The sequence below is a fragment of the Nannobrachium achirus genome (genome assembly GCF_963921795.1).
Source record: "Nannobrachium achirus genome assembly, chromosome: 19".
In the NCBI taxonomy this organism is placed as follows: domain Eukaryota; kingdom Metazoa; phylum Chordata; class Actinopteri; order Myctophiformes; family Myctophidae; genus Nannobrachium; species Nannobrachium achirus.
In genome coordinates this window covers 52,019,719-52,039,933 of record NC_137826.1, presented here as the reverse complement: position 1 = coordinate 52,039,933, position 20,215 = coordinate 52,019,719, and the positions used below count along the sequence as shown (strand labels likewise).

The following is a 20,215-nucleotide window of genomic DNA, read 5'->3' as shown; positions in this document are numbered from 1 at the left end:
AATGGAACCGTCCATTTGGTTCCATTTGTACACTTCTCAGTGTTACGGACCTGTAAGGGCCCATTTGGAACCTCCTAAAGCAGTGCTTCTCAAACTTTAAAATGTCAAGGTCTTCCCATAACTCTGCCAGTGTACAAATGGAACCAAACGGACCCATTTGTACACTGTCAGAGTTACAGACTAGTAAAGGTCAATTTAGACCACCCTAAAGGAAGCTATAGTCCCTGGAATCCACTTTGAGGACCACTGGCCCATAGGAACCGTTGAAGGGAACCGTTAAGAGAGAATCACCAAGTAACCGGAATCGTAAACATATTACTGCTCAAAGAAATGAAAGGAACAAAATGTTCCCTTAATTTATTAGAATTGATTTGAGTATAGTACTGTACTACTGCTCAAAGAAATCTCAAAGAATTAAGGGAACATTTTGTTCCCTTCATTTCTTTGAGCAGTATACTAAAGGTTCCCAAACGCGGTCCTTGACAGGATAAAAGGTTTGAAAACCACTGCGTATTAGTAGACACGAGATCCATATCTCTCTCTCTCTCATGTGAGGAACCTGCGAGAGGCTGTGTGGAGGGAGGGGACGGTGGCGTATCTCCTGAGGAGGTCCTTGGCCTTCTCCTGCAGGGGAGGAGGTACCGAGGAGGAGCTCCCACTCAGGTGGAGGAGCACCAGACAACACTCCATCACGTCTGGACGAGGAAACGTCTGAGGAAGAACCAAAGAGAGGGAGTCAGAGCAGGGGTCTTCGAGCAGAGGTCTTCGCCAGGTTGAACGTCACGTTACATACCTTGACTGCACTGGGCAGTTGTTCCAGTTGTCTCTTATACTCTGTCATCTTACTGGACAGAGAGAGCAGGGACTCCTGGTCAGTAGGAATGCTGGGAAGACAACAAAACGCACTTCTTCAAAACCAGGACAAAACACTTTCCATTCATACGATACTCACTAATCTGAATTTCCCAATGTTGTTACCAATCAAGCTTAATGACAGAGTCCCAAACCTATCAAACCTATCAATTACACACACCATGAAGCCTTGAATCCATGGATGTTTTCTAGTTTTTTTTGTCACAATCTTGAGCTGAGCCGGTTTTTAATCTAGACTAAGATCCAGGGGTGTATGTGTTTAGTTTACCCATAGACATAGAAAGTATGTGTTTAGTTTACCCATAGACATAGAAAGTATGTGTTTAGTTTACCCATAGACATAGAAAGTATGTGTTTAGTTTACCCATAGACATAGAAAGGTAGACGCCTCCACCGGCTCTGGGGCATGCACAGAGGAACCGAGGGAATCTGCGTCGCTTCCGCGGACACCGCACATCGCTTCCACGTGCGTCACACATACGCCAATGAGGCTCTGTTGAATTGATAAGTCCCGGGAAAGACGCGCTGTGATTGGCCAGTAGGCACTTTGACTGGCAGCGATCCCTCTGTTTTTCCCGGACGTCCGTTACTTTGTCGCTCCAATGAACTGCAGAGGCGGATGAGGCATCTAGTGTTTTATACCGTATCTACTAGTCCTGTGTCCGGGGGGTATGCACTCACAGTTATATGAGGGATTGAATGTAGGTGTCTCAGAAGTAATGTTGGAGAACTCAGACCAGAACAGTCACCATTCATTGATGTCCAGTTGTGCAATATCCGTTGTATCAGTCTGTAATATCAGTACGATGACGTCAGCATGCAGACAGATGGTCAGACGGCGGACGGACGGACATTCGCTAAATTAATAGTTAGATGTGTTTACCCATCTGACCACACACGCATACCGTACACACCCACACAGATAAGACAAATCCAGCCTAAGCATACATACCCCTCAGACGGTGTCTTGGTGGAGGATGTGTCCGCTATGGTGGGTGGAGGCTGGGTTCCGGGCGGCGCTGCACTGTGCCGTGTCACCAAGGCACTCAGTCTGTTCTGGACGTCTGTCACCGCCCTCTGGGTGGCCTGGGAGGACAGGTGACAACGGATTAACACAACCCATGGATTCAATACATTACAACAGAACAGGGGTCTTCGACAGGGGCGTCCGGGACCGCTAGGGGGTCCTCAGAGGAACTACAGGGGGTGCTGCAAATCTCTGTGAGATGGGGAACATTGATAGCCGGAAACAGGCGATCTACAGGCTCATGGCGCCTCGCGGCGTCTTTGTGTGATGGGGAACATCGATAGGCGAAAATAGCTGTGAGCTTGTAGATCGTCTATTTTCAGAGAGTCGGTGTAGTGTAGAGGGAATAAAGAGCAGACCAAGTTCAGAGCCATGTGACTAAATGTTGAGGGTTTGAAAGGCTAACTGTCTGATGATACACATTAGATTAGCGCGAATCCAACATATTAATATAAAAGATAATGCATTCCAAGTCTATGAAGCTATGAAGTTTAATCTGCATCACAAATTAATGTATACAATATGCAGTGGGGGAGCCCAGCTACATCTCTCTCTCAGTTAAAGGACAACTTTGTCCATATTTTAGATAGTCATTAGAGAAAAGAAGTGTGTGTTAAAATGTTTTCATTTACTTCTTGCTATCGTTTTAGTGATTTTAACGATTTTGATTTGCATGCTGCTTTTAAGTGGCTAAATATTACTTTTTAGACACAATACGCCCATTCCCAAGATGCACCACAATCTTTCATGAGTAGATGTGACTTATGGGGGCAAGAAATTGATGGCTTATTGTGTCTAAAACAAGACATTTTTAGCCACTTGTAAGCATGCCCCCACCCACTGAAATCAAAATACAAAAATCGCTAAAATAATAGAAAGCAGTAAATGAAATCGTTTTAACACTCATCTTTTCTTTTCTCTAATTAAAATCTAAAATATGAACCCTTGTTGTAAAAAAACATAGTTGTCCTTTAAGGGGTCTTTAGCCTGAAAAAGGTTGAGGACCCCTGCATTAACCCATTCAGGCCTAGAATTATTGAATGCTTTAACCAGTGAAAAATAGCAGATATACAAGCTCACAGCGCGGCACCAAGTGCCGCACTGCGAGCTTGTAGATCTGCTATTTTTGAAAAAGTCGTGAACATGTGTGCAAATCTTTGAATACCGGTATATGTATTTTCAAAGCGAACGTTTGTAACTCAAATTTTGCTTCTGGGTGGTCCCTGGAACTGAATATTTTGAGATGGGGGTCCGTGGCCAAATACATATCATTGTGGCCGTCCTTCACATGAAAAGGTTTGAGAACCACTGACATAGCAGTCTCTCAAGAACAGACTAACTGAGCTCCAGTTAAGTGAAAAGGACCTTTTCTTTGACGATGGCTAGCCAGATTGCTGACATTATAGAAACATGGGTTTTTCAAAAAGTCTTAGAAGGATTCAAAAGACACTTATAGAATCGGGTCAAAATTCAAATTTTCAACATTTTTCAAAAATAGCAGATCTACAAGCTCGCAGCGCGGCACTCGGTGCCGCGCTGTGAGCTTGTATATCTGCTATTTTTCGATAGTTAAAGCATAAAATAATGATACACAATAATGTGTACCCGTTCTAAATGCGTTATAAAACAATAGAATCAATAACTGATCTGAAGAGCCTTGCAGGACTTATACCTGGTAGGCAGCATGGCTGTCTGAGAGCAGCACGGGGCACGCCTCCATCCAATCCCTTCCTTCAACGCCCTCGCTTGTACCACTCACACACACAGCGTCTGGAGACACCCTCTCTGATTGGCCGACACTAGGAGACGCCATCTCTGATTGGTTTAGGAGGTCAGCCGCCGGAGGGATAAAGGATCCATTCCGGCTCTCACAGGCCGATGCCTGGTTGTCAGTAGAGGCGCTAACTGTTAGCGCTTGGTGGCTAGTTGCATTGCTGTCGGTTGATGCCGGGTTGTTAGCAGAAGCGATATCTGCTAGCGTTTGGTGGCTAGTTGAATTGCTGTCAGTTGATGCCGGGTTGTTTGCAGAAGCGCTATCCGTTAGCGTTTGGTGGCTAGTTGAATTGCTGTCGGTTGAAGACTTATTGTTAGCGGAAGAACTATCTGCTAGCGGCTGGTGGCCGGTTGAATTGCTGTCGGTTGATGTCTGGTTGTTGGCGGAAGCGCTATCTGCTAGCGGCTGGTGGCTGGTTGAATTGCAGTCTACTGAAGGCTGTTTGCTGGTTGAAGCGATGCCTGCCAGTGGCTGGTTGCGGTGCGTCCCCGCGGTCGTCCACCAGGCCTCATACAGCCGGTGGTAACAGATCAGTGCCTGCAGGCTGACAGAAGCCGCCGCCGTCTCTTCCTGGTCTTCAGGAAGACATCCGAGAGACGCGGCGCCTGAGAGAGACAGTTGAGACCTGCGGTTATAACAACCGGATTTTCACAAAATGCCTCTTTACAGTCGGCTGTGAGTGGGTGAATTATCAAAGGGTGCAACATTTTTTACATCATTAATCGATAATAAAACAAATGATCAATTTGAATACTATTCAGAAATAGCAAATACACCAGATCTACAATCAACACTAGGATGTGCCAGAATTGTCTTCAATTAAAGACAAATATGAAGTAATCCAAATATTTTTGAGATTCAGTGTAGACTCAGGTTTTAAAAAGTCAAATATTATCAAAGTGTTCTGACGAGGCACCCCTGGGACTTGTGAAACTTGTGTTTTTCACCCACTGCTGTATAGATCAGTGTGTGTGTGTGTGTGTGTTTACCATCAGGAAACAGCAGCGTGCAGAGGGCTGAGCACAGACAGAAGTGTTCGCTGGTCCCAGACACAGCCTGCCACAGCGCAGACACCTCCTCCACACGGTCACACAGCAACACACTGACCACCGCCTGAGACACACAGCGGGACACACGCCACACCACCTGAGAGAGAGAGAGAGAGACACACACACACACACACACACACACACACACACACACACACACACACACACACACACACACACACACACACACACACACACACACACACACACACACACACACACACACACACACACACACACACACACACACACACACACACACACACAGTGAGAGAAGTTGATGAAAATCATAATCATCATTAAAGGTAGGGGAAGTGATTTCACTTAAGTTTCAGTTTTCACGTAGGTGACAGGTGGGCTTTCCTCCAATCATGATCAAGTGGGGGCAGGCCTTGGTGCGCGCAAGGTCGACCGTGATTGGAGGAAAACAGCAGTTTTGGAAACTGCTTTTTTTCTCCTCACATAGGAGATAAGGCTGAAGTCCAAATATGGGCCAAACACTATAGTAACTAGTACTATCAGAACATAGACCCATTTTGTTATTATTTGAATTAAATGAAATCACTTACCCTACCTTTAAAATCATTATAAAACATTATAAAAATTTACTGTTAACTCATTGAATGCCAGGCCCGAAATTCCCGTGTTATTTCAGTACCCCAGACTGCCACAGCCCGAGTTTCCCGAGTTGGCAGCCATTTAAAAAAAAAAATCAAAAAAAAAAATCAAAAGAATTTCCAAAAATGCCTAAAAGGTATTACGCATGATCGGAATCGCAAAATTGCATGTTTAGCCCCATAACAAACACATCTTTCAAAATGGCAGCCATGTTTGTTTGTTTTGTTTGACTTTGAAGGGTTCTATCTCATGAATGCCTGAACGGATTTCCAAGCAGATTTTTTTGTTTGAAAGCTGTGAAAAAGTACTACACATATGGAGCATGATCTAGGCATGGGCGTGCATGATCCGTGCACTAAAAATTGATCTGTGCACTAGACATTTAGGAACGTGGCATCCTGGTACTTGGCGGCCATCTTGAAAAGGCAATGAATGAGTTAATAGGTTTCACATTATTGCAATTTTGTTGTGTTTAGTAATGTCATAATAAAGGAAATTTGTTTGTCTGTGAGAAGCTCCTACCTGTTTGAGAGGAAGGTTGGGGCTGGGCTGTGGGCTCTCCACGGCCTTCAGCTCCTGCAGGAGACTCCTCAGCGCCTCCTTGTCCGTCAGCTCCCCCGAGACGCCGAACTCCTTGGCCCACACCTCCCTGATCCTGTCCCGCAGGCCGGGCGGCCTCCTGCCCCCGCCCGGCGCGGCGCTGCCAGGCTCTGTGCAGCTCTGGGACCAGGGGTGGGCGGAGGTGCAGGACCACGGCAGCACTCTGCAGTCTGACAGCGTCAGGGTCAGGAGCTCAGTGACGCTGAAATACAACCTGTAGACCTGGAGAGAGAGGCAGAGGGGAGAGGTCCATGTTAAAAAAAGATACATTCATAATTACATTTTAAGTCCTTATTCGTCTAAATGTGAATCACACATTGAGGGGCATTTAAACAACAAATGTCACCTTTTGATGCAGACACACGTTTTTCCCCCCACCAAATTTGGTACAAATGATCGAGACGATGACCGTCAAAAGGTGTCACGCAAAAATAGCGAAAATCTACGACCTCTTAACACAGCGCATCACAATGCAGTGCGAGCTTGCAAATCAAGAATTTCATTAAAACCAATGTCATAATCGCGGAAATCTACTAAGTGTTGTAAATATAATCATGCTAATCAAATGCCAAAGACATAATGAACAGAGTGTGAACATAGTCGATGGTTCTGGTACTAGCATGGTTGTACCGTACCAGCATGGAGTCCTGTGTGTTCACTATGGTTCAGGGTTCCCATACATCTTTACCAATTAATTTCCAAAATCTTTCCAGAATATTTAACCCGATTTCCAGGACTATATAACAATAATTCAGCTCAATAACGAGTCGCTTACTCCTATGTGCAATGCCCAAAGACAGGTAGTGTATGCCAGTGGTTTTCAACCTTTTCAGGCCGTGACCCCCGACATAATCATATTTGAACTGGGGACCCCCCACCCTGACGAGCACTAAGAGTTGAGGAATTTTGTAAAACACGGTTCTATTGTGAAAATAGCAGATCTACATGCTCACAACGCCTCACGTTCGGCTATTTTCACCATTTCTGCCTCTATATATATTTGACAATTTGGCCCATGTTTAATTTGTCATTTCAGAGGTATTAACAAAATCAATAACCAAAGACAATGCATAGCTATTTTTTCCAGGACCTACCAGGACCCTTGATAAATTTCAAAACTTTTCCAGTACTGGAAAAATATTTTTCTAATTTCAAAATATTTCCAGGAATATCATGACGTGGGAACCCTGTATGGTTGTACCGTACCAGCAGGGAGTCCTGTGTGTTCAGAGCTCGTTGAGCGGCCAGCCAATCGTCGTCGGCCGCCAGGTCTTTGGCCCAGCGGAGGCAGAGCGAGGCGGCCAGCCCCGCCTCCCCGCTCAGCCTGGCCACGCCCGCCGCCGTCTCCAGGGACAACGCGTCGCTCTTCCTGGACAGAACCTTGGCCGCGTCGAAACCAGCGCCGGCAGCCAGGTAGCTGAGAGGAGGGATTATATGTATGAATACTTCATTCAGCCAGGTAGCTGAGAGGAGGGATTATATGTATGAATACTTCATTCAGCCAGGTAGCTGAGAGGAGGGATTATATGTATGAATACTTCATTCAGCCAGGTAGCTGAGAGGAGGGATTATATGTATGAATACTTCATTCAGCCAGGTAACTGAGAGGAGGGATTATATGTATGAATACTTCAATCATTTGGCTGCACTCCAAGTAAAACTTCATTTACATCATTTTGACAGCATATTCTGATTTAGTCCTATTTTAGTAATCTGAAATAGTTTCGTCTTAGTCGACTAAATATCAAAATCGTAGTCTTTTAGTCTCAGTCAACAAAATGAACACTGATGTACATACCTGCTACATTTTACACCTTATATCTAACCTCACACTTACTCCAAGTGTCTAATAAAATGCTACTCAATAGAGGGTATGCAATATGCATCATATGCCAATAGCACCACTTGGGAAGCTCCTCCCGACAGTTTTTTGTCACTCAGCAAGCGTTCCCACATAACATGTGGGAACAAAATGCTACTCAATAGGTTTGTATATACCAAACGTGTGTATCTAATACAAATTATACTCAATAGGTGTGTAGTACCTAATAAAATGATACTCAATAGTGAATAAAATGGCAACCAAGTGTATTTAAAAGTCAGATGAATGAAGTGTGGTTGTTTACCACTTGGCAGCAGAGGACAGATGTCCGTCCTTCTCCAGGACAGCGGCCCAGGACAGGTAGAGCTCCTTCAGAACAGGATCGTCTGGCTGCAACCTGGCCTTGGCCAGAGCGATGGCCTCCCTGAGACAGACACACACACACATACGCACGCTGAAATACTTATATAACCAATTTAGACCTGCTGTTAATACCAATACAAGCTCATAATGCGTCATGTTTTGGCAAAGAGATTTGGTAGAGAGTCAAAAGACTGTATCAAGTACATTATCTCCAGGTCCATTTGACTAATTATAGATTTAAATGGTATGCAGCTCGGCAAATAAAAGGCGAATTGATCCCAGTGCATGGCAGAGGATAATTTCATGATAAATTTAAATCTCAACGATACGATTATTGTTTTTTTTTAATCACGATAAACGATGATAACGATCATCGTCCCGTCCCTATAGTTGTGTGTACAGTACCTGTAGAGCTTGTTGCAGTGCAGCAGCTCTATGGCCTGGTACACCTTGTTGATGGACAGCAGGTAGGAGGCTGCCTTCAGGTGCTGCTCCGCCAGACACAGCTGCTTGACGTAGGCCTCCACCGTCCTGGTCCACACCTGGTACCCCGCTGCAACGCAACACAACACCACATTATACTGCAGGATTCCCCATTTAGTTTTCCCCAAGGGCCAAATCATGTCTAGGGTACCAAGCCGAGGGCCACAGCATTGCAGGGGGCGGCGGTGGCGTTCCCGCTACTCCAGCGACAGTTCAGACATTGTCATTGTCGGGTGAAAATCTTGTAGGTCCAAAACAGTTCGTTTTGCATTTATCATTTAAAAAAAATATTTTAACAAGTGAAAACAGCCTATCTACAAGCACACAACGCCTCGCGGTGCGAGGCGTTGTGTGCTTGTAGATAGGCTGTTTTCACTACTTTTGTGCGACGGCCTTGTATGATTTGCAAAAGAACGTACAAATTTGGAGATACGAGATTTCCACCCGACAACGACGATATACTAGTGTTGTTGCTGCTCTTATACCACCATTATTACTTGGCTTGGTGTGGGCCAGACAGTAGCCCCCGCGGGCCATTTGCGGCCTGCGGGCCGCCTATTGGGGAGCCCTGTTATACTGTATACCATGGCCGTCCTGGTCCACACCTGGTACCCCGCTGCAACGCAACACAACACCACATTATACTGTGTACCAGGGCCTGGTCCACACCTGGTACCCTGCTGCAACGCAATACAACACCACATTATACTGTGTACCAGGGCCTGGTCCACACCTGGTACCCTGCTGCAACGCAATACAACACCACATTATACTGTGTACCAGGGCCTGGTCCACACCTGGTACCCCTCTGCAACGCAACACCACACCACATTATACTGTGTACCAGGGCCTGGTCCACACCTGGTACCCTGCTGCAACGCAACACCACACCACATTATACTGTGTACCAGGGCCTGGTCCACACCTGGTACCCCTCTGCAACGCAACACAACACCACATTATAGCATACTGCAGTGTTTCTAGAGGCAGTGCCATGTTCAATCCAGAGTCGACTCAAAGGGTCAAATTCGTTCTACTGCTATAGCACCAAAATGTGGAACGGCCTACCGAAGGTCTTAAAGGGGAAGACCACCCATTTTCAATCAGTCATTAAAGGAGCTATAGTCAACTTTTTCTTGAAAAACGGATGCTAAAATAAAAATAATGTTATTTTTGAATAGAATCACATGTATGAAGCCTATTTCTTTTTATAATATATTTTCGAAACATTATTTTTATTTTAGCATCCGTTTTTCAAGAAAAAGTTGACTATAGCTCCTTTCATATAACTTAGAGGAGTTGTGGGGGGGGGGGGGGGGGGGGGATTTTGTAAAGTACAATGGTGTGATGTCATCAAGTTGTACTTTACAATACAAACCCCAAAATTTGAAGGGAGGGGACTTTTTTTTTCTATTTCCACACAACTCCTCTAAGGTATATTAATGACATAGTTCAATATTGAAAATGGGTGGTCTTCCCCTTTAAAGGAGTGCAAACCCCCAACTTCCTTTAAAACCGTTCTGAAAAACCACTTACAGGCGGCTGCCACTCAAAACTGGTAACAATAAACCTAGCCTAACCGTATCCATCCCCCTGACCCTTCTTTGTAAATACCTTCACATTGTCATTGTTGTTTTTGATTACAACCGTCTGTCATTCAATGTTATATGAGTTAAAGAGAAGGATCTCCTTGGAAATAAGCTGCGAGACTTACCTGAGTTTCCTTGTATTTGACCTTGTACCAGTGTACTGTACGGTCATGAAACTATACCTTTCCCTATGCAATCTTCTAATAAATACTTCAATCAAACAATTTTCAAACTTTCACATTTCAAGGTCTCCCCTTAACTCTGACAGTGTACAAATGGAACCAAATGGAGCCTAACAGGTCCATTTGAATGTCGCTGCCTGAAAAGGTTGAGAACCACTGCTTTATATCAGGATAGGAACCCCTTTAACTCAGAGAGATGGATCAGGGACCCCCACTACACATTGTATAAAATAGTGTTTTTCATAGATTTAATAGTTCGCGTCAGACTTGTTTGACAGCAATATCCTCAGTGTTGAGTAGATTCATGTTTACACATACGTTTATACATATTAATTCAGTGGAATGAATTTCCCATTTCAATTAGAACTGCAGACTCACTCACAAACCAGCAGTACTAGAGGTCCTAGTAGGAGATAAAACCAGCATTACTAGAGGTCCTGGTAGGATATAAAACCAGCAGTACTAGAGGTCCTGGTAGGAGATACAACCAGCAGTACTAGAGGTCCTGGTAGGAGATACAACCAGCAGTACTAGAGGTCCTGGTAGGAGATAAAACCAGCAGTACTAGAGGTCCTGGTAGGAGATAAAACCAGCAGTACTAGAGGTCCTGGTAGGAGATACAACCAGCAGTACTAGAGGTCCTGGTAGGATATAAAACCAGCAGTACAAGAGGTCCTAGTAGGAGATAAAACCAGCAGTACTAGAGGTCGGGTCCTGGTAGGAGATACAACCAGCAGTACTAGAGGTCCTGGTAGGAGATAAAACCAGCAGTACAAGAGGTCCTAGTAGGAGATAAAACCAGCAGTACTAGAGGTCCTGGCAGGAGATAAAACCAGCAGTACTAGAGGTCCTGGTAGGAGATAAAACCAGCAGTACAAGAGGTCCTGGTAGGAGATAAAACCAGCAGTACTAGAGGTCCTGGCAGGAGATAAAACCAGCAGTACTAGAGGTCCTGGTAGGAGATAAAACCAGCAGTACTAGAGGTCCTGGCAGGAGATAAAACCAGCAGTACTAGAGGTCCTGGTAGGAGATAAAACCAGCAGTACTAGAGGTCCTGGTAGGAGATACAACCAGCAGTACTAGAGGTCCTGGTAGGAGATAAAACCAGCAGTACAAGAGGTCCTAGTAGGAGATAAAACCAGCAGTACTAGAGGTCGGGTCCTGGTAGGAGATACAACCAGCAGTACTAGAGGTCCTGGTAGGAGATAAAACCAGCAGTACAAGAGGTCCTAGTAGGAGATAAAACCAGCAGTACTAGAGGTCCTGGCAGGAGATAAAACCAGCAGTACTAGAGGTCCTGGTAGGAGATAAAACCAGCAGTACAAGAGGTCCTGGTAGGAGATAAAACCAGCAGTACTAGAGGTCCTGGCAGGAGATAAAACCAGCAGTACTAGAGGTCCTGGTAGGAGATAAAACCAGCAGTACTAGAGGTCCTGGCAGGAGATAAAACCAGCAGTACTAGAGGTCCTGGTAGGAGATAAAACCAGCAGTACTAGAGGTCCTGGTAGGAGATACAACCAGCAGTACTAGAGGTCCTGGTAGGAGATAAAACCAGCAGTACAAGAGGTCCTGGTAGGAGATAAAACCAGCAGTACTAGAGGTCCTGGTAGGAGATACAACCAGCAGTACTAGAGGTCCTGGTAGGAGATAAAACCAGCAGTACAAGAGGTCCTAGTAGGAGATAAAACCAGCAGTACTAGAGGTCCTGGCAGGAGATAAAACCAGCAGTACTAGAGGTCCTGGTAGGAGATAAAACCAGCAGTACAAGAGGTCCTGGTAGGAGATAAAACCAGCAGTACTAGAGGTCCTGGCAGGAGATAAAACCAGCAGTACTAGAGGTCCTGGTAGGAGATAAAACCAGCAGTACTAGAGGTCCTGGCAGGAGATAAAACCAGCAGTACTAGAGGTCCGGGTAGGAGATAAAACCAGCAGTACTAGAGGTCCTGGTAGGAGATACAACCAGCAGTACTAGAGGTCCTGGCAGGAGATAAAACCAGCAGTACTAGAGGTCCTGGTAGGAGATAAAACCAGCAGTACTAGAGGTCCTGGCAGGAGATAAAAGCAGCAGTACTAGAGGTCCTGGTAGGAGATAAAACCAGCAGTACTAGAGGTCCTGGTAGGAGATACAACCAGCAGTACTAGAGGTCCTGGTAGGAGATAAAACCAGCAGTACAAGAGGTCCTGGTAGGAGATAAAACCAGCAGTACTAGAGGTCCTGGTAGGAGATAAAACCAGCAGTACTAGAGGTCCTGGTAGGAGATAAAACCAGCAGTACTAGAGGTCCAGCAGTACTAGAGGTCCTAGTAGGAGATAAAACCAGCAGTACTAGAGGTCCTGGTAGGAGATACAACCAGCAGTACTAGAGGTCCTGGCAGGAGATAAAACCAGCAGTACTAGAGGTCCTGGTAGGAGATAAAACCAGCAGTACTAGAGGTCCTGGTAGGAGATAAAACCAGCAGTACTAGAGGTCCTGGTAGGAGATAAAACCAGCAGTACTAGAGGTCCTGGTAGGAGATAAAACCAGCAGTACTAGAGGTCCTGGTAGGAGATAAAACCAGCAGTACTAGAGGTCCTGGTAGGAGATACAACCAGCAGTACTAGAGGTCCTGGTAGGAGATAAAACCAGCAGTACAAGAGGTCCTAGTAGGAGATAAAACCAGCAGTACAAGAGGTCCTAGTAGGAGATAAAACCAGCAGTACTAGAGGTCCTGGCAGGTGCAGTGTAACTCACCCATAGGGGCCAGGGACAGCAGGTGGTCACTGAGCTCTCCCCTCTCGGTGGCCAGCTGCAGCGCCCCCTGCAGGTCACCGCTCCACAGTCTCAGGTAGGGGATGGAGTCGTAGTGCGCTGCCTCGGCGTGGCCCTCCTCTGTCACAACACAACAGCAAGTCCCATTTGAAAACATATGCCAGGGGGAGTCCCCAGATGATTAACTTAATGTGAAACATTGTTTTCTCACTCAACTGTAACCTAACCAAACATAAAGTTTAAGTATATAGAGGGTATCTTCACATTTCTAAAGTGCCAATTTAAGGACTTTTTAATGCCTCTAAAATGACGAATTAAAAATGTTTCAAAATGTCAAATATATAGAGGCAGAAATTGTGAAAATAGCCGATCTACATGCTCACAACGCATCGAATTGCGAGGTGTTGTGAACATGTAGATCTGCTATTTTCACAATAGAAAGTAGTATGTATTTTGTTCAACTTTGACTTCCGACTTTCTCTGGTGGGAGTCGACTTGTGTAATGAAGTCGACTTTTTCGTTAATGCCCTAGTCGGGACCCGTTTGTAGCGTTGAGAGTTTAAAAAGGTAGGGTAAGTCAAGTGATTTTCTTTGGTTTAGATAAGTGTTAAATAGCTCTATATTCTGATAGAACTCATTGCTATAGAGTGTTTGTTCAGTAACAGGAGTCTCCCCGGCTCTTCCGTAAACAGAAAATGCATTTTTACAGTAGGTCGGGATACCCCTTGTATCCAATACGGAGGGAAATCTTGCACAGACTACAGATAAAACAAGTGCAATTGGAGGACACAAAGAAATGAGCTGATACTTTCCTGATTGGCTGGCATTTTACACACAGCTGAAAATGTATTTTCTGTTTATTAAAGAGCTGGAGAGACCCCTGTCAAGGTCTTGCGTGCTTTTCGCACAAAAAAAAATTACGATTTCATTTTTTTAAAGAAAGCAATGATTCTCTATGACCTCATTCATGCACACCGGCTCCAAATTTGCCGTGCGGCAGGTGGTTGCGGCAGTGCGTTTTTTCCCCGATCGAACCCAGTTCGATTTGTGCGTCTTGTCGCATGCGGTAAAAACTCATCACTCCTTTTATGAGTCCTTTTTGGATACGCAGCGCGGATTCCGCGCAGCCTTGCACACCAAATCCAACGTGTTTTAATCATGCAGCAAATGGAAGAAAAAAATACGCAATTGTTGAAAATCGCACCTGTTGCAAAGTCCTTTACTGTAACAGACCCTCTATAGCAATGATTACTATCACAAAATAATGCTTTACAAAAAAAACAAAAAAACAACAACAGTTTTAACCCAAAAACTACAGTACCTTATCCATAAATGTGTTAAATTTAGTTATTATTGCAATTGCAGTTATTATTACCTTCTTCCTGTAGCATGTGGTACAGGGCCTGTCTGTCTGTGAACAGACCCAGATGGATGTACTCTCCCTGGCCTGGAACACAGCCAGCAGGGGGCGCTGGAGACACACACAACATTATACATGACACGTGTTGCTTGTGGGACAATTCTAACTTGTCTAATTATATGTATTCATGAAGATGAATTCATTTTTGCTCTCTTTGTGTTTTCTAAATACCTCATCTGCAAGGCGTGAATGTGACAGTGTTTGAAAGATGAGGTTGGTATGGGGGTCAAACATGCAATTTCACGATCGCGATCATGCCTAGTAGATAGAAGGAGGTCCAAAAATCATTTTTCAAAAGATATTTTCCAAAATGGCCCAAAACTCGGGAAACACGGGCGTGGCGGCGTCAGAGTACGGGAATAACTCGGGCAACTCGGGAGGGGGCAGCAAATGAGTTAATAAACTAAGGCAAACATTGCACTTTTACTGCATTACTATTATTTGACCACTTTAGTTTACTTTGCAGATTTAGCTTAAACACCTACACACAACTTCACAACATCAGTCAAACTCTGACAGACTCTGCTATTTGAAAATAGCAGATCTACAAGCTCACAGCGCATCACAATGCAACACAAGTGAGCTTGTATGTCTGCTTTTTTCAAAGGATTTTGTAGATTTTGTCTTTATATTGTGTACTAACTTTTGAAAAAAACTTTAGACATTTAGAATTCCAGACTTAGTGTGTGTGTGTGTGTGTGTGTGTGTGTGTGTGTGTGTGTGTGTGTGCGTGCGTGCGTGCGTGCGTGCGTGCGTGTGTGTGTGTATGAGAGAGACTCACTGTGCTTGTGTGTGAGCGCGGCCAGGGTCAGACAGTCTTGCAGCTGCAGGTCTCTGGGTCGGTGGTCCATGGACGTACTGAGAGGAAGCAGGGAGCGAAGCTTCCGCTTCTTCAGGGACGTCACTACGTCTGGACAGAGAGACACCGACACACAACCATGTACACACACACTGAATACACATCAACCATGTACACACACACTGAATACACAGTGCCGCTACCATGACGGGCACGACGCACTGTGCGTCGGGCATCATGCTGCCAAAGGGCACTAAAAGATGAGAGAGAAAAAAAAGAGAAAAAGAAAAAAAGAAGAGCCAAGCCGATCATCATTATAATAACTAATATGTATTTGCTCCACCTAAAAGTAATCACGGCATGCGTGCAAGCGGACGGGACGGGGGGGCAACAGAACAATTCTTTTTAATGGTATTGAATGAAACACGCATACCTGGTCTTTCTTTGGTCTTTGATGTAGTAGAGGGCTTTCTCCACTCCAATGTATCACTGCTGGCTGAACGCGCGCGCGTACACACACACACACACACACACACACACACACACACACACACACACACACACACACACACACACACACACACACACACACACACACACACACACACACACACACACACACACACACACACACACACACACACACACACACACACACACACACACACACACACACACACACACACACACAATGTATAATGTTCATGAGGTGCATAAATTATTTATATTTTCTTTCCCAGTTAATTCCACCACACATACAGTATCTGTGTTGCCCATGCCGTTGTACCCTACCGGCTGACCTCCCAGTGAGGAGCCCCCACCGGGAGGACACTGCTGTTGTAAATATAACCCTCACCGCCCAGCTTCCCTCCCCCAAACACAGGCCAATTGTGTTCGTATAGAGCAGTGGTTCTCAAAGTGGATTCCAGGGACTTTGTGGGTTCCTTTATGGAGGTCTAAATTGACAAATACAAGTCTGTAACTTTGACAGCATACAAATGGAACCAAATGGACCCGTATTTGTATACTGCCAGAGTTGAGGGGAGACCTCGAAATGTAAAAAAACACGGATAGGGCTGTCACAATTATTACATAATCGTCTAATTATTAATAATTATTTGACATAATCGCAATTATTTGACATACGGTAATCGCAATTATATTGTGATAATTGTCATAATCGTATATGTTGATTTTTTTATTATGTTCTAACATTTTAAAAATAGTGGAAATAGCAGATCTACAAGAGAATGTAGAAGAGCTATTTTCACTATCAATGTTCTTTTTCAAGTGTAAAGTTGTCAAATATGTCCTTAATTTCTTTGTATATTTAGGTTATGTGTCATCTTTACCATGTGCAACTTCAAAGCCTACAAGCCAAGCAGAAATGTAATTGTCAATGACAAAAACACAATTAAATCGTTAATCGCAATTATTTGAGTGACAATTAATAGTCAGGTAAAATGTCATAAACGTGACAGCCCTAATTGGTATAGATGCCCAACAAATACAGATGTACCACAGTGGATTAGAACCCACAACCTCCATGGTGGTGGGCACTGGGCAGGGACTTTACCGCTGCGCCATGCGAGTGCCGCATAAACACCAATGACAAACGCAACACTGTGGTGCTGTTACCTGGTGAAGAGGGAGGTAGAGGAAGGCTGCCACTCCTCTTCTCCTCTTCATCATCTGCATCGGGAGTCTCCCGTCCTCCTGATAGTGAGCTCTCTGCTCCTCGTCCCCCCTTACCTAAAAGAATGACATCTCTTGAGAAAATGGCTACATTTGCTTATAAATGTAGTTATGCCAAATGATTGCGACCGAGGTCGCAGTTTACCATGAGAAATGTCACAGCTTGTACGCGTCCGTGTAGACACATCACTATGACAACACAGGTGATATCACAGGCGACATCACCTATGTAAAAGTCCATATATGGGTATTCCCCAGAATCCCTTTTATGCCCATATATAAAGATCCCTGATGTAATCAATATATATCACTGGCCAGATGGCAAAGAGCCAAAGACATGGCCCATATCTGTGTAGCTGGTTCAGATAGGGATCTCCATGTATGGGTATAAAATAAGCTTGACACTGCAATCATGGCTGCCCCACTGAGAAAATCTAGTCTATTGAGATGAGGCTGAAAATGGTTGAAGTTCTCCTTTAAGTGTGGGACAGTGAATGAAGTGGTTCTTTCTTACCCGTGTTGTCTCCGTTGACAGAGGGACATGGGCTGGGTCCACCACCTCCTGTCCCCGAAGCTCCCGCTTTCTTCTTCTTTGCTTTGCTTTTGGGTTTGGGTTTGTCCCTCAGCTCTGCACCCTTCTTCCCTGAGAGCAGAGGTAGAACAACAGAGATGTTTTAATTACACAGAAGGGGCAAACCCTCTTCGCAATGGCGTGACGCTAGTGTCCATTTCCTTTTTTCAGTCTATGTTTGCACGCCAAAGGGTTCTGAGTGTGAACATTCACCAGAAATAGCAGAAAATTGACAGTCTATCACTCAATAATCAAGGTGATAAATAATATTGAGGTGAAATGAGTTACAATGAGTTTCAAAAATGATTCTCCTTGTCCTCACAAATATTGCATGAAAATAAATATGCGTGTGTGTGTGTGTGTGTGTGTGTGTGTGTGTGGTCTATGGTCAATGACCAGCTCCACTGCCGCAGCGAACACAGTCAGACAATTGACTCCTACAAACAGTACAAAAGACGTTGTCCCCCCAGGCCCCAGTACTGGCCGGCAGTCACCTTTAGGTGGCGCCGTGAACTCCTGCTGCGACACCCTCCACTCCTGCACGGTGAAGTCGTCGGCTCCGGTCCACACCACGTCGGGGTCCACGGGGGACCAGTCCACGCACAGCAGACGACCCCGGTGGTCCCGGTAGTTACACACACCCGCCTCCTGCTGCACGTCCCACACCTGGCACAGGAGACATCACATATCAACAACACTAGTAATAATAGTAACTAGTACTGCACTTTGTCCAGGTGCCAACTTGCGCCTCACGCTCAAGCAGGCCTACTTGGGGCGGCATAGCTCAGGGGTAGAGAAACCGTTGTTAGAGAAGGGTTCCCAGTTCGAATCCGGGCTCCCCCTGAGTTAATGTCGAAGAGTCCTTGAGCCCCTAGTTGCTCCCGGTGAGCAGGTTGGTGCCTTGCATGGTTTCCTCCGCCACCGGTGTATGAATGTGTGCGTGAATGGGTGAATGTAATGTCATTTTTATAATTGTGCGCTAGCAGAGCACGCCACGAGGTGTGCGCTGCTAGCCTCATGTCCCTAATGTCTTCGCACGTTAATGAAGACATCCGAGAGCGCTCTTATATACCAAACTCTGCTGACATTATCACCAGGAATGCTGGTCCCTTATTGGCTGTAGGGGGACACCTACCTACATACATAGATACATAGATAGTATGCATATCAATAGACCATTGTCTAAACCTGTTAACTCCTGTAATGTAGGTGTAAGCGCCGTCCGCATGACATCATTCAAATCACGTCCCCCCAAACATTGAATCACCAATGCAACACTGCCCATCCCTAACTACTAGGCAGTCGGCACAAGGTGCCCTTTTTTCACTTGAGCACTTGATCTACAAGCTCACAACGTGTCGCGATGCGATGGGCAGAGAAATCACATTTCAAACACATTGATTGACTCATTGTGACATAAACCACTGTTTCTCAACCACTGTGGCTGGGGACCTTTGGTGTGCCCCTGAGAAGGGTCACGTGTGCCCCTTGAAACTGCTTGAAAGCCAGTATTGTATTTATCATTTTGAAAAAGATTTAAACTAGTGAAAACAGCCGATCTACAAGCACACAAGTTGTGTGCTTGTAGATCTGCTGTTTTCACTACTGTTGTGTGACAGCCTTGCATGATGAAGCAGGGCTTTACTTTGCGAAGAAACATACAAATTTGAAACTTGGAGATGCAAGGTTTCTTCCCGACAGTGACGATATTTACACCCCCGTTGGCGTGCCCATGGATTCTGGGGACAAGAAAAGTGTGCCCATGCAGAAAAAAGGTTGAGAAACACTGACATTAACAACTGACACGTTTTATATGACAAGTTTTTATATCCAGACTTGACATCAATCAGTTAAGTGTGGGAACATAGCAGCCCCAGGTCAATAAAGTGCTGTTGTTTCTCCCCATAATGATCTTTGAATACACTGAAAGGAAACCAACTGTTTTTATTTTATCCTTTAGCAACAGCAGCCTGTCTAAATGGTCAATTTGTCAAATGTTGTTGGCTGGAAACGTAGCGTTACTTTGTTTGATTGGGTCAGCATTAAGGGATCATTAAGGGAACACAAACGTTTACACAGTGGTGGAAAAAGTACCAACATTTTATAATAAAGTAAAGTATCAATTCTGCAATGTAGAATCACTCTGTTACAAGTAAAAGTCCAGAATAAAAAATGTACTTGAGTAAAAGTACAAAAGTATTGGTATCCAAATGTACTTAAAGTACCAAAAGTAAAAGTACAAAATGTTTGAAAATAGCAGATCTACAAGCTCACAACGCGTCGCACCGCAATGCGTTGTGAGCTTGTAGATCGTCTATTTTCAAATAGCCTTGGTATAACATAGGGCTAAAGTGGTTTATGTATGTTTTAAACTTTAGTTATTGCTCTCTAAAAAGATAATGCCACAACAGCATCTCAAGCATTATTGGGCTAAATGTAAAGACGCTACAGTGCGCCAACCGTGAAGCAGTTTAACCAATTTGCTACATACGTCTACACAAACGGTCAGATTACAAAGATAAATTGCTTAGTGAAGGCTCACAGATGTCACCATAGGGTACGCTCCAGCAGAATGTCCCGTAATGATCGTATTATTTAATG

General features: G+C 44.7%; 1 protein-coding gene across 1 annotated transcript in view; it reads right to left on the bottom strand.

Moving 5' to 3' along the window:
- Positions 1 to 384: 384 nt before the first annotated feature.
- Positions 385 to 20,215, bottom strand: part of gemin5 (gem (nuclear organelle) associated protein 5) — a 55,916-nt gene continuing 36,085 nt past the window's right edge. Inside the window, exons 15-30 of the mRNA XM_080748594.1 lie at positions 18,109 to 18,280; positions 17,558 to 17,686; positions 16,987 to 17,100; positions 15,782 to 15,844; positions 15,331 to 15,459; positions 14,505 to 14,600; positions 13,112 to 13,249; positions 8,532 to 8,679; positions 8,068 to 8,187; positions 7,148 to 7,358; positions 5,864 to 6,163; positions 4,664 to 4,820; positions 3,573 to 4,279; positions 1,826 to 1,959; positions 794 to 884; positions 385 to 711 (exon numbers count right to left, since the gene is read on the bottom strand). Coding sequence (XP_080604720.1) covers positions 547 to 711; positions 794 to 884; positions 1,826 to 1,959; positions 3,573 to 4,279; positions 4,664 to 4,820; positions 5,864 to 6,163; positions 7,148 to 7,358; positions 8,068 to 8,187; positions 8,532 to 8,679; positions 13,112 to 13,249; positions 14,505 to 14,600; positions 15,331 to 15,459; positions 15,782 to 15,844; positions 16,987 to 17,100; positions 17,558 to 17,686; positions 18,109 to 18,280 — 2,874 coding nt within the window. The 3' untranslated portion in view covers positions 385 to 546. The remainder of the gene's footprint in view (positions 712 to 793; positions 885 to 1,825; positions 1,960 to 3,572; positions 4,280 to 4,663; positions 4,821 to 5,863; positions 6,164 to 7,147; positions 7,359 to 8,067; positions 8,188 to 8,531; positions 8,680 to 13,111; positions 13,250 to 14,504; positions 14,601 to 15,330; positions 15,460 to 15,781; positions 15,845 to 16,986; positions 17,101 to 17,557; positions 17,687 to 18,108; positions 18,281 to 20,215) is intronic.